At 45.6% G+C, this 27,936-nt stretch overlaps 1 protein-coding gene across 1 annotated transcript in view; it reads left to right on the forward strand.

Annotated features, from left to right (window-relative positions):
* Window positions 1–27,936, forward strand: part of LOC147122622 (serine/threonine-protein kinase 32B-like) — a 559,191-nt gene that overhangs the window by 128,292 nt on the left and 402,963 nt on the right. The window contains exon 2 of the mRNA XM_086007879.1: window positions 26,388–26,443. Within this exon, the coding sequence (XP_085864005.1) occupies window positions 26,388–26,443 (56 nt within the window). The remainder of the gene's footprint in view (window positions 1–26,387; window positions 26,444–27,936) is intronic.

Below are 27,936 nucleotides of genomic sequence, written 5' to 3' on the forward strand. Positions count from 1 at the left end.
CTTTGTCCTGGATGGTGTCAAGCTTCTTAAGTGTTGTTGGAGCTGCACTCATCAAGGCAAGTGGAGAGTATTCAATCACATTCCTGACTTGTGCCTTGTAGATGGTGGAAAGGCTTTGGGGAGTCAGGAGGTGAAACACTCGCTGCAGAATACCCAGCCTCTGACCTGCTCTTGTTGCCACAGTATTTATGGGGCTGGTCCAGTTAAGTTTCTGGTCAATAGTGACCCCCAGGATGTTGTTAGTGCGGGATTCGGCAATGGTAATGCTGTTTAATGTCAAGGGGAGGTGGTTAGACTCTCGCTTGTTGGAGAGTCATTGCCTGGCACTTCTGTGGCACGAATGTTACCTGCCACTTATCAGCCCAATTCATTTACTTATTACAATTCAGCACGCACGGAGTATACAAAAAATCCAATATGCACTCAATTCATTTACTTATTACAAGCAAGCACACACGAACCTAAAATCATTTAGTTTAAGCTCAAGTGATCATAAGCAACACCATATACGTACTAACACCAGTGAGAGGCCAATTCAGCCATGATGAGACGTATGACTTTAACTGGCAACTGACCAGGTCACCCACAACGGCAGCTACGAGTGTCAGTCTACAATATCCCTTATACCCCCAAAATTGGCAACTTTTCCACAGCTTTTGTGTCCCAAACTGTGAGATTAATGTTTTTTTCTCTCTCTCTCTTTCTATCTGTTTTGACGCTTAGTTAACCAAGGCCAGACATTCAAGGATTGGAGAGTCTTTGTTTTCACATCTGAAGGTTGTTGACTCCTGGTTCTCTCAGGATTTTCAAGATCTTATCTTTTGGAGGGAAAAAAACCAGCACATCACTTATTTTGCAAATGTTTTAGCCAAGCAGTTTCTCGTCCTCAAAGCTTGTCGGTACATTTGGTCACTTTTCCATTCAGTCAAGTTTACCGTGGACAGTATTACACCCTGCCATTTAACTCCCGGGCTTTCAGGAGAGTGGAGGCCGCCCACTGCAGACATGCAGAGAGGCCTCAAAAATAATGAAATGCCGGAAAAAAATCAAACGTTAAGATTGAGAGCCGATGACATCATTCGAACTCCAGCAAAATTTTAATTGTGACATGCGCAAATCACACACAGTCTCCAAGCTGCAAGAAAAAACTGGCGGAAAACAGCATTCGGAGAGAGGTAGTGCATTTTTACATTTTTGAAAGGTTCCTTGTGGTCCAGGAGCTTCTCTGCTGCACCGCCACCCCCCCACCCCACCACCAGCTGCAAACCGCCCTTATTTCCTTGTTGCGTGAATGACCTTGCCGGGGACCATTTCCCCGGTCCCCGTTGGTGGGCTGCAGCTGCGCGATTTCCCACTACTGCCTGCTGGCCTCCACATCATCTCCTCCAGCTTTGGGCAGAAGTTAACATCGGGAAATGTAAATGAGGCCTGGATTTAAAATCTCCTGGGCCTCAGGCTTTGCGAGCCAAACAGATCGCTGCCTGCTCCGACCTCTGTACCCCCAATTCCCATCCCGAGTAAAAATCGGGGCTAATATCTTTCACTCTTCGTTCAGGAGTCTAAAATCTCTGGGCTGGATTTTCTCAGTCCCGAGGAGGCGGGTATGGAAGCGGGACTGCCGGGAAAGTTGCAGAATTTGTGGGTGGGTGGCAAACCTGCCCCCCAACCCGCCTCCGTGCCTTCTTGCCAGGAGGCAGGAAGCCGTCCTGCCCCGGGTCCCATCTCCTTGGAGGCGGGAAGGGATTAAAGCCTATTAGCTGCCTGTTAATAGGTAGTTAACCTGCAGAAAATAGGATTATCCCCATTTTTCTGAAGTGCGGGCTTCCTGACCTGGGGGAACCCTGCCAGGGTGTAGGAGGTGAGTAGGAGGTCTGCGGGGGTCAGAGGAGTCTGAAAGTGTGATGTAGAGGTGAGTGATGGGTGCAAGTGTGGAGTGGTAAGTATGTGAGGTGACTGTAAAGTGTTAGAAAATGTTAACTTACCTTTGTTTCTACCTACAGCCTTCAGCCGCTGTGGAGCTGGAGTCCCCGACATCTCCATTGTAGAGATCACAGACTGGCTGTTGCATCCTCCGATACAACAGCCAGCTGATTTCTGCAAAGTAGAAAGGTTTGATGAGTCCTGAACACAAGGGCTCATCAAACTACACAGATTGTCAGTGTTTGACAGCTTCACAGAGCTGTCAAACGATGACATTTCTTCTTTCAAAAGCTCTTGAGAGATGACATGTCATACGTTGACGTGCTCTGTCACTGACTTCCCCCTAATTGGCCTGCTGAGCCCGCTGGGTGGGCTTAACAAGGTCAATCGGGGGAAATTCCCGCTGGTTAGCCAGAAGCTGATGGAGGCGGGATTGAAACCCGGCAAGCAGCAGTCCTGCCTCCAAAAGCTTCCCATTCAGAAAATCTAGCCTCTGTCTTTTAATTCTCTATTTTTTCACAATCTCTGAATATATCAAAGCATGATTACTATTGCGAAGGGCAATAATATGCAATTATTTAATGGAAGCTTTCAGTGACAACGTCGGTGTCAGTTGTGGTTCCTGCAGGCAACACAGAGGTAACTGCACAGATGACAGCTGAGAACTTACACTCTCAAGGGCTGGATTTTGATACTGGAGGCGCGTAGGAGGCAGGACTACAACTTTTGGGGTTGTAGTCCCGTCTCCATCGAGTTCTAGCCAATCCACGCGATTTTCACTTGATTGACCTTGTTGAGCACGCCCAGCGGGCTCAGCAGACCACTTAAGGGCCACCCGGCAACAGGTGACGTCACAGATTGACATTTCATCTGTCAAGAGCTTTTGACAGATGAAATATCAGCATTTGACAGCTCTTTGAAGCTGTCAAACACTGACAATCTGTACACTAAATTAATTCCTTCCTCTCAGGCTGATTTAGAGATCTCTCCAGAACAGAAAGCTGAATGCTGCAACTTTTGACAGCTCGCGGCCATTCTGCTTTCTGTGCCGGTGAGATGCCGGTGAGATGAGGGACTCCCGAGACCTGAAGGAAGGAAGGCTGTAAAGGTAAGTAAAACTTCTTTAAACACTTTACACACTTCAGGAATAAAAATAGGGATTAGGCTAAAAGCTGCCTGTTAACTACCTGTTAACAGGTAGTTAATTGGCACTAATCCCCTTCCCGCCTCGGGGAGGCGGCTCCCAGCACAGGTCGGGTATCCGCCTCCTTTGAAACTGGCATGGAGGCGGGTTGGGGGCGGGATGGGTTCGTGCCCCCCGATTTCGCGATTTTAACCCCCCACACGCCTCCAATTCCGCCTCCACGGCCCAATGAAAATCCTGCCCATATCTCCAAACCCCTTACCCTAACACCGGCAACTGATCCCCCTAACACCAACACCCTAACCCCAACACCCTAACCCCTAATTTAAACCCTAACACGCTAATGCTAATCCTCTGCCCCTGCTTCCCTCCCTCTCCTCTGGCAGCAATCAGCTCAGTCCCACACCTTGTCCTCGGGTCCGTGGTGGTGTCCGACTCCCAGCACGATTCCTGCTCCTGCCTGGCAGCCACGACGTCACTCCCGCTGATTTCAAGCAGGATGGAGATCTGAACTATTCAATTGAGGCTTGAGAGTTTCACGCCGAGTAGTTCGTGGGGGACTCTCACCCACACCCCGCCCCGACCAGCGCTAATGTGCCCCGAGTTAAAATTGAGGGTTGAACTATTTTTCCTATAAGCAGCTGTCTGTGCAGTGCAATGTGCTAAAGCAGGCCCAGTTACCTGTTTTATCAAGACTGATTGTGACATGGAATATGACCTGCTGTAGTAATTGGTGATCTATTTCTGAGTCTTAATAAATTGCTTAGATGTACTCAGCTATGTCCAGAACTCCATGTCAACTTGGTAATGAAAAGTAGGCAATGGGGGAAGGAGAAAGTCACTGTTGTAATGTAGGGAAACGTGGCAGCCAATTTGCGCACAGCAAGGTCCCACAAACAGCAATGTGATAATGACCAGATCATCTGTTTTAGTGATGTTGGTTGAGGGATAAATATTGGCCAGGACATCGTGGATAACTCCCCTGCTCTTCTTCAAAATAGTGCCATGGGATCTTTTACATCCACCTGAGAGAGCAGACAGGGCCTCGGTTTAACGTCTCATCCAAAAGACGGCACTTCCGACACTGCAGCACTCCCCTGGAGTGTCAGCCTAGCATTATGTCCCTGGAGTGGGACGTGAACCCACAACCTTCATGACTCAGAGACAAATGTGCTGCCCACTAAGCCACAGCTGACCATCTCTGAAAGGAATTAAGAGGTCAGGGTGTTCCCTGTGAAAGTTGGGCTGTGAGGTCATGGGCTCCACACATATATGCCAATCCACAAAACTTGGAAAGGCTGACAACAGCTTAAAAAAAACTGGCATGGCTCCAAAAAAAGCTTGCAACTCAAAAACCAGGATATAACTGGAAAAACAGCCCTGAATAATCGCCTCTGGCCAAGGTCCTGGTTCAAGTTAAATTCATTTTTATTATATTGGATTTCAGGATTTTTATTACTTCTTTGGCATCACATTCTGCAATTAGGTTTGATTTCCTGTGAAAGCTGAATCGCTCCTGCTCCCCTGGCTTCAGATAAATGTAAGTTAAGAAAAAAAATGTTCTGCAGCCTCCAAATCTTCCTTTAAGGACCACTGGTTAGGCCACCGTAGAACTGGAAAAACTGGTTGGAGCGTGTGTGGCTGCTGGATCTTGAGTGACCTAACCGGTGATCTTTAAAAGGGACCACTGGAGGCCGGACAAAAAAAAAGGACAAAAGAAAATCACCTCCGACCCCCAGATGCAACCTATGAGCAGTAGCGAGGCATCCATTTGGTGCCCAGAGTTCAGCGGTGGCATTTAAATGAGGCCTCAAGTTGATTTGGCTCGGGCCTTAGACCAGCAATGATTAGTGTGTGGAGCCGGCCTTCCGCCGACTTTGCGTCACTTAGGACGCACGCCGAATTTCTTGACCAAGGAGTCAAAGGAAAGGATGTCAATTAATATACAGTAAACTCTTTCTTATCCGGCACCTACGGGACCAGGATGGTGCCGGTTGATGAAAAATTCTGGATAACAGAGAGGTAGGCAGTTTTTAACACAAACAAAAATAAAAACCACTGACTAACTCAGCCACCGCGGGGACTCGAACTCGGCAAACCGAGTGCTGGATGGAGTCGACAAGATTACCGGTTATCTATTTTGCCGGTTATTAAAGAATTCCAGATGATTAAGTGCCATTTAAACAAGAGTTTACTGTATCTATAATTTATTTAAAAATTTACATCTAAGGTGAACTTCCTGACAACTTTTACATTATAAATTGCTATGTCCACATTTATAATAGAAGCTGCCTAAATGACCACATCATAACCCGGCAATGCCTTAATTTTAAAATTCTCATCCTTGTGTTCAACTCCCTCCCTGGCCTTGCCCCTCCCTACCTCTGTAACTTCCACCAGCCCTACAACCCTCTGAGATCTCTGCACTCCTCCAATTCTGGCTCCTTGCACATCCCCGATTTCCTTCACTCCACCATTGGCGGCCGTGCCTTCAGCTGCCTCGGCCCCAAGCTCTGGAATTCCCTTCCTAAACCTTGCCACCTCACTACCTCTCTCTCCTCCTTTAAGGTCCTCCTTAAAACCTACCTCTGTGACCAAGCTTTTGGTCGCCTGTCTTAATATCTCTTTATGTGGCTCGGTGTCAAATTTTGTCTGATAACGTTCCTGTGAAGTGCCTTGGGACATTTTTCTATCTTACAGACACTACAGTATATGAATGCAAGTTGTTGTTGTTGCTGTGATTACGTTCTCTCACCAGTGCAGAATTACCACTGGGAGGAGGGTGTAATTACAAAGTGACAAGTTTACGTAGACAATTTCCATCATAAATGTGGACATCGGAATTTATAAGGGAAATGTAAAAATATGGACAGATTGTATGCGGAATATATTATCAGCATGTCCTGGTCCAATTATCCTTCTGCTGAAGAATGCGCTTAGTTTTTATTCCCTATGTGCAATGCCATGGAAGATAAACTAGTAACTTACTAATATTCTGCACACATTTCCAATCTACTAAATCTTACTTCTTGTCGTCACACTCCTCATCATACTTTTGTGTCACTGTTTCCCATTATAAATTCCTATGTTTATAATGGAAATCACTTATATAAGCCCAGCACCCTATAATTGCACGATCTGGCCACTGGATGGCACTATATTATCCTTATCCCATAAATACCTCAAAATGCTTTCTGAAAATTTTTCAACTCCCATTTTTTCCCCCCATAGTAATTGAAATTTCTAATGTCCAAAATAAGGGATTAAACAAAATTGTTAAAAAAATTAAAAAAACATGTTCCCCAATAAAATGATTAAAGCTATACATTGAATTATTATTTGTTTCTTTTAACGCCTTCATTAACAGCCTCGGGTTCTCCCAAAAACTTTGGCTTGGGGTTGATAGTTTTACCTCGAGCTGTGATGCTGTAAACTGTATTTGAATTGTGCAATCGGAACATATGCAGCGTATCTAAGTTCCCAGGATGCATCTATACCATTCAGTCACCTGCACTGATGTGACATTTTTCTTAGCTTTTTTCAGTTTCTACTCTGTAGATTTTCAAAGTTATCTGAAGAAAAGCTAAAGTACATATTTCAAATGTTTTACATTTGTAATTTATTTTAAAGAGAGGCTGTGTGTGTTTATGTGCATGCGTGTGCGAGAGAAAAAAATTACCCATTGTAGTTTTTTGTTTATTTCAGAAAGCGCATGAAGCTGAAAGAATGAGTGTACTTTCATCTTCACCACTTGGGTGGTAATCTGGTAGGGTGGATCATCTGCCCATTGTAAAACCAGCCCAATTTGCATCCCATTCAAATGGCAGGCCCCACAATGGGTGGGAGATCCACTCAGCCAAACTACCACCCAGACAGTGAATATGAAAATTTATCCCATTGTCTTTCCTCATACTAATATTCTTCATACTAATAACCCAAAACAAGCGCTCTACTCGGAGCTCTGACATGGCAAGAAAGCCCCAGGTGGGCAGAGGAAATGCTTCAAGGACACCCTCAAAGCCTCCTTGAAAAAGTGCAACATCCCCACTGACACCTGGGAATCCCTGGCCCAAGACCGCACAAAGTGGAGGAGAAGCATCCAGGAAGGCGCCGAACACCTCGAGTCTCTTCACCGGGAGCAAGCGGAAGCCAAGCGCAAGGAGCACACTTCAGCCCAAGCACCCCACCCACCCGCCCCTTCAACCACCGTCTGCCCCACCTGTGACAGAGACTGTATGTCTCGCATTGGACTCATCAGTCACCTGCGAACTCATTTTTAATGTGGAAGTAAGTCATCCTCGGTTCCGAGGGACTGCCTAAGGAGATTAGTTCGATTAAAAAATCAAAACAGTAGGAGCTGGGGTGGAGTCAATGGAGTGTTAAAAGTGACAGCAGAGCAAGGAGAGGGGAGGCAGGTACTTCAAAGGAGAAGAAGTAGGGATACTGATGGGAGCGTGGGGTGGGGAGAAGTACAAGCAATTTGAGGAGCAATGGGAAGTGAGCTGTTGAGCACCACATTTTCCCCCACAATTACCAGCCCAAATGCAGCCTGCAGACATTGGCGGCTTCTTCCCCTGCAGTGCAATGCCATATCACCAATCACCTCCTACCCCAAAGGAAAGAATAGGAAAAAAAAAAGAAAGAGAGAAGCTGAAGAAGAGAAAGAAATAAGCAAAAAGAGTAAGGGAAAAACAGAATCAGAACAGGAAAGACGGAGAGAAAAACGGCAACACTAAGACAACAGAGAGGTAAGAGAAACTATGTTCTCTGACCTACATTGTGTAATGCCACAGGAAATTGTTGCACGTGTATGTGTAGGAGATATGATAGATATAGATATAAGATATTTAAAAATCTTGCAGCTAGTGAGCACGTACTGTTTGTCACACTTACATCATGTTGTCACACGTCTGTTGTTGCACTTCTGTTGTAAAACTTTGTTGATTGGTTTAAAGTAATTTTGGATTGAAGATGTATGGAACATACAAATTAGAAGTGAGGAAATTACCAGGTAAACTACCAATGATAAACTACAAAGGACTTATGAAAACAATAAATCTTAAGGAACAGTCCAGAGAACCAACCAACAAAAAAGATGCTGAACCAATTGAATTAATCAAAATGTTTCGAAAAAAATGTCATCTGCTATTTTTCCCAGTAACTGAAATTTCTAATGTTCAAAATAAGGATTACCCAGAATAAGTTTTAAAGCAAAATAAAACATCAAAAACTTACACATTTCATGATTAAATTTATCATTTATTTCCTTTAATACCTTCATTTAAGTTTTTTCTTGCACGCTTCATCCATTCTCAAAAGTCTAAATTTAGACTTGATAATTTTGCTATTATCCTGTAAACTGAAGACAGTTCCTGCAGTTTGAGCAGTTTTTTTTTTAGTGGAAAAGTCAAAGTTATCCCAGCGGGTATGCTGCTCATAGAATTTGCTATTCCAAAGGTGATCAACCCAGGATAATCTTGACAAGTTCTGCCTTCATCACAGAGACTATGGCACATGTCCAGTCGGAGTATTAATCGCCTATTATGAATGTATACAGTCAGGTATGGGCCCTATTTGTCGAGTCATCTTTCCCCTGTCGTCTTTCGGATGAGACATTAAACCGAGGCCCCGTCTGCTCTCTCAGGTGGACGTAAAAGATCCCATGGCATTATTTTGAAGAGCAGGGGAGTTATCCCCGGTGTCCTGGCCAATATTTATCCCTCAACCAACATAACAAAACCAGATTATCTGGTCATTATCATAGTGCTGTTTGTGGGAGCTTGCTATGGACAAATTGGCTGCCGCGTTTCTTACATTACAACAGTGATTACACTCCAAAAGTACTTCATTGGCTGTAAAGCGCTTTGAGACGTCCGGTGGTCGTGAAAGGCGCTATAGAAATGCAAGTCTTTCTTTTTTTCTGAAGGCAGCAAATTAATTTGAATATTGATGTTCCACCTCTGCCTTATCAATGGTGGTTTTGTTTTGAAATTCACTCTCGCTCCCCTGCCTGAGCGCCTGCCATTAACAACGACAGGTAGAGGAGGCGGTTTGCAGTCGGTTGAGTGCTGGAGGAGCGCTATATAAAGGGGACAACATCCAATTTATTTTTAGTCATCAAAGACTGTTGCCTTGTCAGTTTGACATAGGCAAACAGGCGTTTTGAGCGATTTCAGCATTTTTCAGTTGAAGGAGTCTTCTGCCTCAGAAAAATTATTCACTTTCATTTAGGTGAGATTTGAAAGTGCAATATTTCCATACTTCGATGGGGGCTATACTGGCACTGGACCTCGCACTCCAGCATCAACATCGGAGGCAGCAGAGGCAGAGAGAGAGATTGCAAAATGTGACCAGAGGGAGGAGGGCCAACTGGGCTCTCAACAGGAGGCCTTACCCTCCCAGGGTATTCCGGGAACACTTCTCCTACATCAATTTCACTGAGGAACAGTGTCTTAGGAGACTCTGCTTCACCAAGGACATGGTCACAGAGCTCTGCCTCCTCCTGCAGCCAGACCTCAAGCCTCACATCAGGAGCACCACAGCTCTCTCAGTGGCAGTCAAGGCCACCGTCGCCCTCAATTTCTCCGGCAGCGGATTCTTCCAGTGTGCAACAGGAGATGTAGCGAACATCTCGCAATTCGCCGTCCATTGCTGCATTCGCGAGGTCACAGATGCTCTCTACAGAAGGAGAAGGGACTACATTTTCTTTCGCATGACCAGAGAGAAGCAGCGTGAGCATGCATGTGGCTTTGCCAGGATAGCGGGCTTCCCCATGGTGCAGGGCACCATTGACTGCACCCACGTTGCTCTGCGGGCACCCCATAACAATTCTGAGTTATTCCGTAACCGCAAAGGCTACCACTCACTTATTGTGCAGTTGGTGTGCAACCACACACAACGAATCCTCACCAATGCCCGCTATCCTGGCTTCATCCTGTGTCAGCTCTGTTCCAGCCACCACATCAAGCTCACGGCAGGCTGCTGGGAGACAAGGGCTATCCGCTCTCCACCCGGCTCATGACTCCCCTCCGCAACCCCAACAGTCGTGCCCAGCACTCATACAATGAGAGCCATGCTGCCACCAGGAACATCATTGATTAGACCATCGGAGTGCTCAAGCAATTGATCCGCTGCCTTGACCACTCAGGTGGAGCCCTCCAATACTCGGCTGAGCGGGTGTCCCATTTCGTGGTGGTCTGCTGCATGCTGCACAACTTGGCCATCATGAGGGCCCAACCATTGCCACCAGGACCACCATGCACCACCTCAGGAGGAGGAAGAGGGAGACGAGGAGGAGGAGGAACAGGAGCACAAACAGCAGCAACGGAGGAACCAGCCACTTAATCGTCCTTGTGACCTCATCAGACTTCGGTTCCAATGAATTGGAGGCCACTTCCTGGTTGCTCAACACATCCCCATCATTCCATCAATTTCTCATTCCACACCACACCCCAAAGCTGAAATGAGACACAGCCCCAAATCTGCAACATCCCAATAATAAATTTATCCAAATTCAGCAACCACATATATACATCAACAGTATTAACTAATCACCCTTGTGCAAACCCTTACTTCCCCTCTTTACAGTGTCTTTCCCTAATCTACTGCTCCTACGAAGTGTCCTCCCCAGTGGCTACAGCAGGGCTGCTGGAAGGCTGCTGAGTGTCGGTGCCAGGGACTACATATGACCTTTCAGGACGCCCTCGACCAGCTCTGGGCCTGGAAGGCCCGGCTGTACATTGCACCACCTCAGGATGGGCGTCGGCAGTCTGGGCTGGCTGGATGACAGGCAGCGGCAAAGACAATGGTGGAGTGGCAGTGGTGGGATCAGGAATGCTGTTAACCTGAGAGAGGACAGCAGGTTCCTGCTCCACTGCCATTCCCCCGGGGCAGCACCTCAGCATCCCTAGCAATCTGCTGGAGCACAGATTGCTGGCCTGCTGTGACACTGTGAGATCCCCAGTGGACTGTGGTGGAGCCAGTGACGATGGCAGCAGTCAGAGCTTGCGGGCATCAAGCTGAGACTGCATGAGAGCAGTCTGAGACTCGATGCCACCAACCATTGCCTGCATTACAGCACTAAGATGTTGCGTCACATCTGCCTGTGCTGCAATGGAAGCTGCCACATCGCCCATGACACGCGGCATGAGGTCTGGATCCGCACTGTCTCTCTGGGAGTCCACCATCCTCTGCAGAGTGGAAATGATGGGCTCCATGCTGTGCGCAGAGCTCTGTGCAATGTTGAAGGTGGATTCCTCCATGTTCCTTACCATTGCTGAGAGGCTCTCGAGCACCCTTGCCATTGTACCTATCATCTCGGAGTGCATGGCCGTCACCTTTCTTGTGAACGCCTCCCCATCGAAGTCCTCATCTGAGTCCTGTGCAGCAGAACTCGCGCGCAAACTCGCTCTCTGGGGAGCTGACTCTTTCCCCCTGGCCTTGCTGCAGCCCGCTCATCCCCGGGGCATCACCCAATGCAGACCCCTCTACTAAACTTACCTCTAAAGATCGCGTAGTGCCAGTATCTGAGGTGGTGCCTGCGGGTGAGAGATGCTGTGATGCGGTGCTTTGCTCCTCCTCCTCTTCTTCCTCACTCTCAGTGGGAGGCTCAGGGATAGGCTGGTCATCTGGTTGCTGATTCTCTGAAAGCATAAAGGCTCAAGACTCGCGTTAAGATGAGGGAAGGGGGCAGGAAGGGAGCAAGGAATGCAGACGGTATAATGAGCTGGAAAGTGGGAAAGGCTTGTGGCGCGAGGGGGAAGTGGGATGAGAGAAGGAGAGGGGATGAAGATACCGTTGTTGCCCCCAAGGGGGTTGACATTGCCGATGGCCACGCCGCCCACCACCTGCTGCCCAATGAGTTGCAACACTCGCTCCTCCAGGCCTGAGAGCTGCTGGAGCTGCTCATCACCCCCGCCTGTTCTCTGCTGCTCCCTCCTATTGTGAGCCATCTTGGCCTGCAAGAGAAATGAATGTGTTTCAGTCAGAGTCCAGCTATGTGTTTGGGAGATATGCCTGCCGTAGTTGAATAGCTGTGATTGTAGGCAAGACGTGAGATGTGGACATGAGTTTGAGTAGGTACAGATGCTTGGTGGGTGAGTGGTGAGGGTGTGGTGGATTGTGCAGTGTGTACAGACTGAGGTTCAGATGCTGGTATGTAGGACCTGTTGAACCATGTTCTCACCTTGGTCACGTTGGCCAACCGAGTGAGGTCATTGAATTTCTTCCAGCACTGTGTAAGGCTGCGTACAACCACACTACTTGCCGAGGCCTCCTGGGCCACTTCCCTCCACATTGCCCTGAATACCTGGGGCAATGGCCCCCTTCCAGTATCCGGGAACAGCACTGCCCTCCTTCACTCCACTCCCGCGACCAATGCCTCCAATGCCTCGTCCGTGAAATGACAAGCTCACTCCCTGGGAGTGTGATCAGCCATCACGATCAGGGGATTGAGTTGTTCGCAGGTCACCTTCACAGCCAGTGCTGATAATGAGGATCTGCACAATGATGCAACCTCCCCTTTAAGAGCTGGAAGGGGCCAGTGTGAAGGATCATTCCCGATTGCATAGCACCTGAAATTCATTATCGCTCTGCCGGTAGTTCCCTGCTTAGGTCATTAGTGCTTGATTTAGTGCGCCAGCTCTTTCCAGGTGCGCAAAAAGCCAATTTTGGGAAACCTCAGACTCATTAGCGCCTGGCGCTAATTTTTCACAATTCAAAGTTTAGCGCCCCAGATGGGGCGATACCGAATTTCTCCCCCAAAACATTTTGTCATATATGACAAGTTTCAAATCATCTGATGAAGGGTACATACCCATAACGTCATAACCTGTCTATACTCCTTACTGATGCTGACTCACCTGCTGTGTATTTACTGTACATCATTTTCTGTTTTTATTTCAAAACCATCACAGCAGGCTTCAACAGGTTTAATGATCGCTACAGAACCTACAGCTCCCTGAGAGTGCTTGAGGGTGGATTTTTTTGATAAGCTACAGGAGGATTTGGATATACTTGGGAATTGGACAGGCAGATGGCAGATGGAATTTAAAGAAGGGGGACAAAAAAATCCAGGAAGGGATTATTACTCAAATGGAAAGAAAATAATGTGCATGGAAAATGAAAGTGATCGGAGGAGCCCTGATTGACAATAAATTGAAACTATCACAACAATGCTTGGTGGCAGTGAGTAAAGCAAATAAGATGTATTAAAAGGTCAATATTGAGCCCAAATATGGAGGTAATCCTGCCACTTTATAAATCATTGGTGTGAATGCACTTGTGTACATTTCTGGTCGCCAAAGTACAAAATGGATATTGCAGTTATTGAAAGGATGCAGAAGCGAGCAACCAGAATGATTGCGTGGATGGAGGGTTTGGATTATGAGGAGTGATTTTGTAAATTGGGCTTCTTCTCACTGGAAAAGAGAAGGTTGAGAGGCATCGCTTGTGCCCTTTGGGTTTTCCACATTGGCGGTTGTAGGCTCCTTCTGTAGACTGGAGATACTGGCCCCGCATTCATAATTAACCCTGTAGTGTATGTAACCGTTCTACCTTTAAGAGAACTATTGTATGTAACCGTCCACCTTTAAGAGAACTATTTTAGGTGTTGCACTACTTTTATCTTGGCTGCTGTATACTGTAATACCGGGAGTGACCACACCGGTATATAAGTGCTGTGTAAGGATTTATTGGGCAGATTCGCCCTGACCTTCGAATAGTAAAGTCCTGTTAAAGTTACTCTTGTAGTCTGTGTATTAATTCACCATATAACCCACAGACTTTACAAACCCCAATGCAGAAAAATGGGTCGAGGTTCGGCTGGTGGGTGGAAACTTCACCCCAACCTATCACCAGCAGGGAAATCATCACGGAGGAAATTCTAGTCCCAACTTTCAAAATTTGACTGAAACTAAGGAAATTTAGATATGTATATTTTTAAACTCAAATTGTCAGTCAAACATATACTCAGACAAAATACAGAGGATGCTAGTAATTGAATTAAATGGCTTGGCCCTTCCCGCAAATACCTGTGCAGACATAACAAGCTGGAATTTCCTCAACGGCGTATTTCTCATCGGAATTACACCTCCATCCATTGGTGTTATACCACCAAGAACCAGTCCAATTTTCCTCAATACATCTTCATAACAGGCTCCAGGTGTTATTTGTTCTGTCTATAGGCAGCCCACCTCTGCGAGGGAGGAAAATCCAGTACTGCTGCAGCAGATGAAAAGGTCACGGTGGCCATCTTGTGTCTTTAACTATGTGGCTCAATGCAATGTTTGAGGCTAGTACTTCTTCAGGGCATCAAACCCAGAAATGTAAAAACTCTTCAGTTGAGATATTAGTGTCTGCAATTTGGTAAAGAAGGAGTCCAATTTTTGGCCCTGAGGGAAGGAGACTCAGGAAGGGCATGATCCAAGCCATGGAAGAAGGTAGCTTTGGCAGTGGGTGCCATTACTCCTATTAAAGAATGCCTTCCGAAACTTGGGTTGTATTCCATATGATGGCACACAGAGTGCCTTCACTCTCACTATTTTCTTTTTAAAGGGAAAAGGCCCACAATCAATGACTAGGAAGAAACACGTCAACCACTTCCCCCCCCCCCCCCCCGCCCCCCCCCCAAGGTTCCTGCTGCAAATCATCAGCCTTAGAACCTCCTGCACTGTAGGAGAAGCAGAAGGCTTAACTGAAAGGGCACATCAGAATAGACACTAAGGGAGGCGTGGTGGTCATAAACAGGAAGAAGGTTATCAGATTTGTTTTCAGTGAAATGGTTTTGTCACCGATGGGTTATGCGTACAATGATTTGGGCAAAGTGGGTGAATGCCTGCATGAAGGACTAGCGAGGTAATTTCTCCAAATGGGAATCTTGGTAGTTGTGGCGAAGAGCTACATGTCAGCAGATGACTGAATTGAGTTTGTTCCCAAAAGCGGACCGTGATTTGAGGACTCATCTGGCAGCTGGCTCGGATCTTAGCCAGCTGACGGTTTTCCTTATGAGCTGTGTCCGCAATTGTCTGGCAAGTGGCACAACTCAATGTGAAGGACTAATGAAACATTGCTGAGGTGTCACAGTGAAGTAGCCCCGCCTGGATCTGCAGACAGGTAAGCCCGGGTATCAGTGAGAAGGAGCCAAAGATTGCCTAAGGTGCCTGTTCAGCCTGGCGTCCCCACAGTGGTCCTCCCAATCGTCCTCCTCTTTTTCCTCCTGTTTTTCCATTAGTCTAGAAGAGTAAACTTTGAAAAACACTTTAAAAGCGTTTGAAAAAAAATTCAAAACATGCTTTTTAAAAAACTTTAAAAATGCTTGGAAAGCTTTTCAAAGAAAGTCTCTAACAAAACAATTGGAAAAGTCTGGTCAAGCTTTAAATTCACTGTAAAAATCAAAATAAATGAAGTGAAGACTTGCTTGCAGGTTTCTTCTGGGTCTCTTGGGGCCTTTGACTCACCACAAGCAGGTCCCAATGCCAGGTTTGTACAGGCGTTGAAAATTGCCAATGTCCACTGGACTGTAGGGGAGAGGAATGGGGTCTGACTTTCTCCCGCTTATGCCCCAAAATGGCCAGCAAAACAGAGAAAAATCTAGGTCAGCGTCTGTTCAGGGGCTATTTTGCATCAAAACTATTATGTCCGTGAATGATTGAGACACGGACAGCAGGAGTTGAACAAAACAAGTCTTTACTGATTGAAGTCAATCGGGAAACTGAAACTACACAGAGGCTCACTAGCGCCTTTTATACAGGGGTGGTCACTGCCGGTACTGCAGTCTGAGACCAGTTATTCTCTTAAAGGTATATACACAACAATTCCTCCCCTTTTAGATAAACAGTACATAACATTCATTTAACAACTAAATGATAACTAATTACAATCACAATTACGGTTGCTAGATACATTGGTTAAGTTTAAGCAATTATAAGTTCAGTCTTTGAGGAGGCTTCCTGATTCTGTCTGGATAACGCCTCTTTGGGGTATCAGGTTCTTCTGGCAATGTTGAGTCGGGATCAATGTCGTTGTTTCGTTCATCTGCTTCCAATATCACCGATTCTGCGGTAGCTGCAATTGGTACATCGATTTCATTGCCAGGTATATCAGATCGTGGTGTGGAGTTGACATTTTCCAGTGACTCTAGAATCTGGTCAGCATGGCGTCTTACAATGCTCTGTCCAACGTCCACGGTATACATGAGAGGTCCTTGCCGTGTACAAATCGTTCCTGGCTGCCATTTCTCAGTGCGGTAGTCCCGGGCCAAAACTGGTTGACCTATCTTAAAACTCCTGGTCGGCCTTTCATTCATATTCTGAAACTGCCTGTTCTCCACATCTCTTCGGACGTTTGGCTTAACCAAATCCAAGCGACATCGTAGTCTTCGATTGAAGAACATCATGGCTGGAGTTTGGTTGGTAACCGCATGTGTCGCATTCCGGTAGGCAAACAAGAAGTTGTCCACCTTGTGTTGTAGGGGTATATCTTCATTACACAATGGGCCAGAAATTCCAGAACGGGGCTTGCAGCGCGTGCAAGCCCCGTATTTGCACTTACCCCGCGCTCGTGCCGATCAGCTTCTGGGACGCCTGAACTTGCAGAAATAGACAGCACATTCCCGGGCAGCGTATGACGTCACGCCGCCCAGGAGTGCAGCCAGCGCGAAGCCAGGAGCGTGCAGTGTAAGTGAGACACGCCCCTTGAGGTCTGTTTCACTGGACACGCCCCCAATGTTTCTGTCAAGCTGCTAAGGATTTTTACATGCAAAGCAGCAGTTTAAATAGGTTTTTGGAAGTTTTTTGAAGATTTTGGTAACTTTTATAAACTTTTTAAAATGTTTACATTATTTTGAGTAATCTGAAGTAGTTTTAAAGAGAATTAAAGCAATTTAAAGACTTTTAAAAGCCCTAAAAGAATTTTTTAAATTCCATTTATTTATTTAGCAATGTCGTCATCATACATGTCTTCACACTGTTCCCTTTGGGGAACTGTATGAAGTGGTGGAAGGATTTATGGCCATGATTAACGCTCATTCCGTGACCGTAACCATCTTTGAACCAGCCATTAGGGCAGTTAGTCCTATGGCGGGAGGGTTTTACGGGCTCCCACAAGCTATACAAGGAGGGGGGGCCACCCACACCCACGGACGCAAATATCCCACTGGATGTCAACCCAGAATTTAGAGCCGGAGCTCCGACTCCACTTGCCGGGACTGTCTGGAGCGGGGTTCGAAACCCTACCCTGATCTGGCCCAGCGGCGGGGATCCTACCGCTATGACAAAGGCCCAATCCAATTAGCAACGTGAAATGGCAGCATAGGGCTCCAGTCACGGGGAGGGAAAAGGCGCAGGAAACATATGGGTGTCACCTTTTGTGCGGAGTGGGCCTTTTGCGTAGCAGTAAGCATCCCCGCCGCTGGGCCAGAAGGAGTAGGGTTTTGAACCCCACTCCAGACAGTCCCGGCAAGTGGAGTCGGAGCTCCAACTTTAAATTCTGGGTGGACATCCAGCGGGATACTTGCGTCCGTGGGTGTTGGTGGCCCCCCCCCCTCAGATGGGTTGTGGGAGCCCGTAAAACCCTCCCGCCATAGGACTAAGCACCCTAATGGCTGGTTCAAAGATGGTTATGGTCACGGAATGAGCGTTAATCACGGCCATAAATCCTTCCACCACTTCATACAGTTCCCCAAAGGGAACAGTGTGAGGATACGTACGATGATGACCTCTTGCGCAATGCACCTCCTTGGGCCCTCAGTCGCAGATGCGAGGGGGCAAGTCGTGCAATTGTTAAATTTTTTATTTTATTGACATGTAAAATGTTGGCCCAGTAATTCCCTTCCAAATGCGCTAGTACGGTCGGGGTACTTACGCATCTGGCCGGATGAAATGCCGGTTTTCAGCATTCACAGTGCATGTGGGGAAAACCGGCATTTCCTGTCCTCTGAACGAAGGGATTCAGAGGCAGAACGCGTGCGACTGCACAGGCAGCGCGTGCGCAGTATAATTCGCCGCTTTCATTAATGCTTTCAGTGAGGTCCAGTCATTACAACTTACACATGAAAAAAGCATGGGTACAGTTGCTCCACAGGCTGCGGAGGAAGATATTTCTTATCATGGAGCTTCTGAAAGTATGTATGTCTGTATATATTCCTTTGCGTGTTATGTATATATTCCTTTATTTATGTGTATGAATGTATTATTTAATTATGACTTTCAGAGAAAGTAACTTATTGGAAAATCATAATTAAAAACATACATTCATACACATTAGTAAAGGAATATAAAACATACATACATATACGTAAAGGAATATATGTGGACATACATACATAACTCATTCTCACATTCCATTCACACAGCCACAATTGCTCCTTCTACCTACCGTTCTGAAAACCCTTTTTAAAAAAAAAATTTAAACTTTAAAACTTACTTAAAATTTCTTAAAATAACTTCCCTCCCTTTCCCAAACAAAAATATTGCATTTCAAAAGCTCCACGATAAAATATATCTTCCTCCGCAGCCAATGAACAACTTTACACTTGCTTTTCTCAAGTGTAACTTCTAAGGACTTACCCTCACGGATTTCATGAATGAAATCCACGAAGTTCACTGCGCAAGCGCTGCCTGTGCAGTCGCACGCGCTCGAGGTCTGGAAATGCCGGCGTTCCCCGCATGCGCTGTTCATGCTGAACGCCGGCATTTCCACCGGCCAGAAGCGTGAGTAAGCCGACCGTACTCACGCTTCTGGCCTGGAATTTCTGGCCCATTGCCTTGATAGCCTTCTGGAATGTTTGAACAAACCTCTCGGCCAATCCATTAGTGGCTGGATGATATGGGGCAGATGTGTAATGCTTAACACCATTGTTCTTTAAGAACCTCCGGAACTCTTCAGACACAAACTGTGGTCCATTGTCAGAGCAAATCTGTTCAGGCAGCCCATTCCTGGCGAATATGGTTCGTAAAACTGTAATAGTTTTTCCGTGGTGGTTGAGGACATTTTTATTACCTCTGGCCACTTTGAATGTGCATCCACCGCAATTAAAAACATCGAGTCCATGAAGGGACCAGCAAAATCAATGTGCACCCTTTGCCATGGAGATGAGGGCCACTCCCATGGATGCAGAGGAGCTTGTGGTGGGGCGTTTTGGACCTTCTGGCATCCTGCACAGCTATTGGTCATCTCTTCGATTTCTCTATCGATTCCCAGCCACCACACAAACGCTCTGGCTAAGTTCTTCATTTTTACCCCACCCAGATGACCCTCATGAAGCTCATTGAGCACTCTATCCATCAACTTAGGTAGAATTACTACTCTGGATCCACACATCAAGGTTCCTCTGCACACTGACAGCTGTTCTCTTCTCGGCGAGAATGCTGGCAGCAGTGGTTCACCGTTAAATCATAGACCCGTGATAGTGTCAGGTCATTCCGTGTTTCCTTTTCTATGTTTGCGTTCGTCACAGGGAGACATTCGACTATGGTCAAGTGGAATAACTCCATTGGATCCACTGCAAGGTCTTCTTCTTCCACCGTCGGCAACGGTAGGCGTGACAATCCATCAGCATTCCCATGCTGTTTAGTTCCTTTGTACTCGATGTCATATTGGTGTGCCCCTAGGAAAAGGGACCACCTCTGCAGCCGTTGTGCTGTCATTATCGGTACGCCCTTCTGAGGGCTGAAAATGGAGACAAGAGGTTGATGATCGGTTAGTAGAGTAAATTTTTGACCGTGCAGGTAGTGATTGAACTTCTTCACCCCCCACACTAGGCTGAGGGCCTCTCTGTCAATCTGGGCATAGTTACGCTCGGCAGAAGTTAACGAGCGTGACGCAAAAGCTATCGGCCTCTCTAAACCATCAAGGAATTTATGTGACAGTACCACCCCAATGCCGTAGGGAGACGCATCACACGCCAGTCTGATCGGCAGTGCTGGGTTGTAGTGAGCCAATACTTCTCTTGAAGTGATTAAGTCCTTACTCTTCTGAAAGGCCCGCTTACAGTCATTGCTCCATTTCCATGCTACTCCCGTTCGTAGCAGGACGTTCAGTGGGTGCAGAATTGTCGACAAATTCGGCAAAAACTTGTGGTAGTAATTCACCAATCCGAGGAATGACCTCAGTTGCGACACATTTTCAGGCGCTGGGGCCTTAACAACCGCTTCAATTTTATCAGGGGACTTATGTAACCCCTCTTCATCAATCACGTGGCCACAATACGATATCTGTTTCTTAAAAAACTCGCACTTGGGGCGGTTGGCTCGTAGCCCATGTTCCCGTAGTCTAGTGAGCACCTGTTCCAGGTTGTTAAGGTGTTCACTGTCATCTTCACCTGTCACAAGGATGTCGTCCAAGTAACACTGAGTCCCCGGAATCCCTTGCAGGACTTGTTCCATCGCTCTTTGCCATATCGCCGGAGCCGATGCTACTTCGAATACCAATCGATGATACTGGTAAAGACCTTTGTGAGTGTTTATCGTGAGATACTTCCTAGAGGATTCTTCAACCTCCATCTGCAAATATGCTTATGCTAGGTCAATTTTTGTAAAACGCTTCCCTCCAGACAGTGAGGCGATGATGTCTTCTATCCTTGGAAGAGGATATTGTACTGTGTGAAGGACTGGGTTCACCGTCACCTTGAAATCCCCACAGATGCGAACCTTCCTTGGCTCCTCACTTATTGCTTAACGTTTTCTTCATGACAGGAACGATGGGTGTCGCCCACTCGCTCCAGTCGACCTTAGACAACACGCCTGCCTTCTCCAGATTCTCCAGGTCTGCTTTGACGGCTGGGCGAATTGCATATGGTACCGGTCTTGCTTTGAAAAACTTGGGAATTGCATTCTCTTCTATTTTTATCGAGGCGGTTACGCCTTTAAGAGTGCCCAGTTCTTGTTGAAATACCTCTTTGGCGTTAGCTAAGATTGTTGACAATCGTCCAGGAGTGATGTCGTCATCTTTTTTACCATCCACCATCATTGCATGAATGGAGTGCCAATCTAAGCTTATCTTCCTGATCCATTCACGTCCCAATAACGGTGGTCCACCATTTTGCAGTATGTAGAGATACAATTTCCGTATTTTCTTGCCGTTGTATTCGACAGGCACCCTTATTTTTCCTCTGGGGTATACTTTTTGCCCCGTATACGTCGTCAAGACGGTGGATGTCTCTCTCAAGGGTATGTGTGAGAATAGCCACTCGTGGTCTCGTCGATTCATGACGGTTAGCGCTGATCCTGTATCCAATTCCATTTTAACTTGGGACCCTGCTATTGTGAGGGTGACCCAAATGGTTCGGTGATCCTCTTTTGCGATTACATTGTGAAGTTTGAGACAGCTTAGTCTCCTGTTCCCGGATTCATTATCGCTCATCTGGTCTTTGGAACTACTGTCCGTCATCTTTTGTACTTTCTTGTATGGTTCGTTAGTAGCCTTTTTGTTGTTGCTGGTCTTCTTCCCAGACCTGCAAACTCATGCAATGTGTCCCATCTTTCCGCATTGCCTGCATATTTTGTCTTTGGACCAGCAGTCCTTCTGGTCATGGTTAGTTCTGCCGCAGCGATAACATTTTGCAAATCCCCGTGTCTTTTCGTGGGTGCCGTATTCCTGTGGCTTTTGTTGAATTTCCGCAGCTCCCCTGGCTGCTGCTTCGTACGATACTGCCACGCTGAAAGCCTTATCTAGCGTCAGCTCTTTCTCTGAGAGTAACTTCTTCTGTGTTCCTTCGCTCAGGAGTCCACAGACAAATTTGTCCCGTAGGGTATCTGCCAGTCCTGCTCCGAACTGGCAGTGCTTTGATAGCTTGCGTAGTCCCATAAGGTACTCAGCATTGCTCTCATCTTTATGCTGAGTTCTCCTGTGGAATTTAAATCTTTCTGCTATCAACAGCGGTGCAGGGTTTAGGTGTTCCTGTAGGACAGCAACAATTTCGTTAAAACTCTTCGCCTTCAGTTTGGCTGGAGTAATCAGGTCCCGCAATAGGCCGTATGTTCTAGCGCCCATTATGTTTAGCAATACCGATGCCTTTTTCTCATCGGCAATTCGTTTTCCTCGCAATATACCTCGACTCTTTCCACATACGTGGTCCAGTCCTCTATTGTATTATCAAAGGCAGTGATATAGCCAGTCTTCGGCATCTTGAAAATCTAAAATGGCGCCTCCCGCGCTTTGCCTTCTTCCCCGATTTAACAAAATGGCGCCTCCCGCGCTTTGCCTTCTTCCCCGCTGATTAAGATGGCGCCTCCCGCGCTTTGCCTTCTTCCCCGCTGTTGCTAGCGCTGCTTTCCGCGGTTCCCGTTGCAACCTGCAGCTTCTCGCGGTTTCTTGCGCGTTTAATATTTCTTTTTTTATTATTTTCCCGTTGTGGAACAACCCTGTGGGACTCTTGCCTCCCTCTTCTCGGGTCTATACACAGCCCGGCTTCGTAGCACCGGCCGCGCCCTGTGTGCTCCACCCTCTCTCTCTCCTCTTCCCGACAACGCTGCTCAGCCCCGTTGCAAGCCACCCGCTTGAGTTCGCGAACGCCGCAGCCCAGGAAGGATCAGTGTACTACCTGCCACCAGCCCGATTAGCTGAAGCACCGTCGACAGGAACCAGGCCCCACTTTCGACAGCTTCTCCAGCAATCTTCAACTCCGCTAACACAGGGGCGGATGCCCACGGTCGACGCCCGTTTCTACTGCTTCTTTCTTCCTTCTGGCCTCGACCACTGCTCACTTCACTGCAGGAATGGATCCCAGGAGGTGGTGCAGACTGTAGGTAAGTTCGTATCTGCTCGTCGCCAGTATTATGTCCGTGAATGATTGAGACACGGACAGCAGGAGTTGAACAAAACAAGTCTTTACTGATTGAAGTCAATCGGGAAACTGAAACTACAGGGGCTCACTAGCGCCTTTTATACAGGGGTGGTCACTGCCGGTACTGCAGTCTGAGACCAGTTATTCTCTTAAAGGTACATACACAACAAAAACATTATCCACTGTTCACCTGTTGGCCCCTGAACAATCCCAGCCTCTTCTATCTCTCACCTTCTACTCCTTCTTCACCACTATCACGTACAATATCTAATGGCTCCTCCTGCCCCTCCATTTCTGTAAACCCAAGATGTTAATAAGAGGACTGGAGCTTTGTGAAAATGCAAGTGGCCATGTGGTGTACGATGCTGCAATGGTTCTGGCAGTGCTACACTGGTTCCTGAACCATTAATAGTAAAGAGAGCAGAAACACACACTTATGAGTGTATTAGTACACTGCCAATTCACTATTGCCTTTGTAAGTAATGACGTGGAAAACCATTCGTGTTCGGTATTCTGCAAGTCAGAATAAGGTAGCATGCATTTATATATCAGCTAGTGTATGTCTTCCTTCCACTGCCGCAACACAATTTCTTTCCATTTTTATCATGCTTGGGTAGAACAACATCCTTTATTCAAAGGTTGTCAGGTGCTTTGTTTTGTATCTGTACCCACTGGTACCACTGAGCACTATGTTGTATGCCACGTTGTTCTGCGAATTGATATGCTTATTGTTCGGATCCATCCAGCAAGACCTGCAATACTGCATTCGCTTTCTTGTAGTATTATGGCATACACAATACAAGTATTATGAGACACCTTTACAAAAATCACCTTCATTCAAACATCTGAATTGTGTCAATACACCAAAGACAACAACAGCAATAACTTGCCTTTACATCCAAAGCACTTTATAAACTGGAAGCAATTGGGTGTAAAGAGGGAAACACTATAGAAGGCATTGCGGGATATGTGCTGGTTTCATAATGTACTAAATATGCCTTCTGATGACATTCGCAATACCTTAAGCCATCCATTTTTCAATAAGTGTATATGATGTACAGTAAAGCCGGCAGTTTTGTTTCTACATTACCTTGCCAGCTCTCCTCAAGTTGCTGTACTTCTTCCTAACATGTTTTGATGCCCTCTGCGTTTCTGGAGCAGCATTGATATACTCAGCAGTCTATGCAGATTGGCCCTGAACCTTTGTCAGTCAGCCACCCTCTAGTCCTGAAAAGATTTTCTTTTTTCTTATGCATACCATCAAAACTATGTGAATAACAAGCCTAGAAAAGTAGGAATTTTGAATGCTGTGAGCAGCAATTATCTGCATTTTCTTATTTCCTCGCTAACAGCTGTACTTATGGTCTGCTTGTTAGCCTGGTGATTAGCAACTCATTAACAGCTTAAAGTGTGAAAGTGGTTGGAGGCTAAAGATAGCAAAATCCCAATCTGATAAACCTGGAATTTTAAAAATTCATTCTTGGCATTTATTGCCCATCCCTAGTTGCCCATTTGATACAACTGAGTGCCTTGCTAGGCCACTTCAGAGGGCAGTTAAGAGTCAACCGCATTGGTGTGGGACTGGAGTCACACATGGGTCAAACCAAGTAAGGATGGCAGCTTTCCTTCCCTAAAGACCATTAGTGAACCAGTTGGATTTTTACGACAATCTGCAGCTTCATGGTCACTTTTACTGATACCAACATTTTTAGGTCCAGATTTCTTTCAGCTGAATTCAACATCTCAAATGTGATTTGAACTCATGTTCTCTGGATGATTAGTCCAAGATAGCTCGTCCAGTGACATAATCACTGTGCTACTGTACCCCTATAATCAATTGTAAAACAGTATCATTAGTAAGTGATGTCCAAAAATGCAGAGGTCTTCATCATAATTGTATCTGAGATATTTTATATCATACTAAGCCTTGGTATTATCATTTTTATCTGGTAAACTGAAAAAGATTATAATATGAATTCAATATTTGGTGTTTTACTAGCATTTCCGTAAAATATATATTGCACAACTATAAAAAATTAATTCATTTTCTTCCATAAAATCAGGTCAAGAATATGCTAAAACATTATGTGCATTGTATGGTGTGGTACCGAGGCATGCAGACCAGAGGATTCCAGGTTTAATCCCTGGTTTTTGCTGATGTCAAATCAAATCAGTAGTTGGAATGCTAATATTTGCCTCAGTGTCGCTGGCTTTAAAAAAAGGGACAAAAAGAACCAGCGTTCTCGATCCTGGTTGCTATTCAGTATCCCCTTGTGGCCATCAATAAAAACAAGATTGGGCTTAGCTCTGAAGTTCCTAGAGGACAGTCAGCTCCTGTACTCCAGCCAAAATCAGTGCCTTCAGGGGAGGTGGGAAAAACAGGAAGGGAAAAGAATCCTAAGTTATTGCCACCGGAAAAATGGTTCTGAAATTGAAACTTCTTCCACAGAGAGAACAGGAGGATTTTTTTTCCACAAAATCGTGCAGAAGCAGATTCCTATAATGTAGATTTTTTTGACACTTTATCATGTTTAGTGCTGACAACATTTTTCTCAAACATTCAAGAATTTTTGCAAAACTACCATTTAATCCACATGATTTTCAATGTAGTTATTGCAGCATTGCCATTTCATGTTTGAAAAACAAAGTCAGATATTGTTTTTGTGTTTTCTTTGCATTTGTTTAATTCAGAAAAGCAATGAGGGAGCAGCACATCAACTCCAGTGCGTCCCAGGCCTTCATGCTTGGCTCCATTCCCAATTTACATGTTGCCCTCGGCAACAGCATCTGCAAACATGGGATCAACCTCCGTACATATGCTGATAACACCCAGCTCTATTTCTGCTTTCACTCTCTATTCCACAGCTGTCCGACTGCCTGTCTGGCATTATCTCTTGGGTAAGGCAGTACATTCTGGAGCTCAACACTGGCATGGCTGAAGCTATCCTGTTTAGCTCCAATTATAAAAAGTTGTGCCTCAGCCTCTGATTCCATTTCCCTCCCTAGGTGCTCATTCATATTGGAACCAGATGGTGCACAACCATGGGGTTCGGAGCTGAGCTTTGAACTCCACATCTGGCCCATTGCCAAGACTGCTTACTTCTACCTCTAGGACATTACTGGCCTGTGCTTCTACCTCACCCCCACCTCTGCTGAAAGCCTAATTTTTCTGCTAAAACCTCTACCTTTCTACCGCTCTCCTGACTTTCAAAGATTTTCTCAAAAGTTATGTTTTCGATTGTGTCTGCTGTCACTTCGTCCAGCTTCTCTCCTGCTTCCTGTCTGATGTCTAGCGTTCCTGCGGTAAAGATCCTTGAGAACTTTTTGTTGTTGCATGAAATGCACTATATAAGTGTAAGTTGTTTCTGTAGCAGCTTCCAAATGACCAACAATAATAATGATATAATGTTAATTACTTCTCCATAATCTTTGAATTTTGCTCTTTAAGTTGTATGTTTACATCTTTCAAAAACATCTGAAAATTTACTACAATTTTAATGATTGTGCTCTGTTTGTTTGTTTCTTTTATTTTTCCTCTTACAGTTAACTTTGACCACTTTCAGATCCTTCGAGCAATTGGGAAAGGAAGTTTTGGAAAGGTAAATGGCACCTTAATGCTCTTTAACAAAACAATAATTAATAATGCTATATATCATTAATATCAATTGAAGCACATTTGGGTGTATGCCATTACAGTATACTAACAAAAGATGATAATATGGAAAAAGATGCCTCATTTAAGACATCCAATATTTGTATGCACTGTAAAGTTGGTTGCATCACTAGAACAAATAGGCTATTTTATTCTTTGTAATTAGGATAACAGTGTTGTTCAATATGTTAGCAACTAGCCACATGTGACTATTTGGGAATCCAGATGAGGCTAATTACATTTTTGATTGGTAAATAAAAAATGAGTACTCGACACTGTCGCAGTAGGGCATGCAATCGCAAAGGTAATAATCTCTGGATTGTTACTGGAGCCACACGCAAATTGACATAGGGACAAACAGATTAGAGGTTTAAATGCGTGGCTCAAAGAGTGGTGTGGGAGGAAGGGGTTTCAGTTCATGGGGCATTGACACCGGTACCGGGGAAAGAGGGAGCTGTTCCATTGGGACGGGCTCCACCTAAAACCGGGCTGGGACCAGTCGACAAGGCTTTAAACTAATGAAGGGGTGGGAGGATTCCGGAAAGAGTAAATTTAAAAGCAGCAAGAGAAATGTCAAGGCTCTAGAGCAGAGTAGAATTTTGGGGAAAAAAAGCAGGGTGGGTCAGGAAGGGACAGAGAGAGAGTAACAAAGGTAATAAGGCATCAGTGACTAAGGTGAATTCATGGAAAAATAGAAAAAAGTCAAAGCTCAAGGCACTATATCTTAATGGGTGAAGCTTTTGCAACAAAATAGATGAATTAATAGCGCAGATAGCAATTAATAGGTTTGATCTAATAGCCATTACGGAGACGTGGTTGCAAAAGTGACCAAGGTTGGGAACTAAATATTCCAGGATACTTAACTTTTAGAAGAGATAGGCAAAATGGAAAAGGAGGAGGGGTAGCCCTGATAATTAAGGATGGGATAAAGACAGTAGAGAGAAAGGATCTTTGCCCCGAAAATTAAGAAGTAGAATCAGTTTGGGTGGAGCTAAGAAACAGCAAGGGGCAGAAAACATTGGTGGGAGTTGTTTATAGGCCCCCACACAGTAGTTGTAATGTAGGGCAGAGTATAAATCAGGAAATTAGAGGCGCATATAACAAGGGTACTACAGTAATCATGGGGATTTTAATCTACATATAGACTGGGCAAACCAAATTTTGCAGTAATAATGTGGAGCAAAATTCATGAAATGTATACAAGATAGTTTTCTAGGTAAGTATGTTGAGGAACCAACTAGGGAAAAGACTATTTTAGATTTAGTATTGTGCAATGAGAAAGGGTTAATTAATAACCTTGCAGTAAAGGGGCCCTTAGGGAGGAGTGGCCATAAAATTTTATATTAAGTTTGAAAGTGATTTAGTTAAATCCGAAACTTGGGTCTTAAATCTAAACAAAGCAAGCTACGCAGGTATGAGGGGCGAGTTGGCTAAGGTAGA

Source organism: Somniosus microcephalus, chromosome 2 (assembly GCF_052327205.1).
Source record: "Somniosus microcephalus isolate GS21.2 chromosome 2, FLI_Smic_1.0, whole genome shotgun sequence".
Classification (NCBI taxonomy): domain Eukaryota; kingdom Metazoa; phylum Chordata; class Chondrichthyes; order Squaliformes; family Somniosidae; genus Somniosus; species Somniosus microcephalus.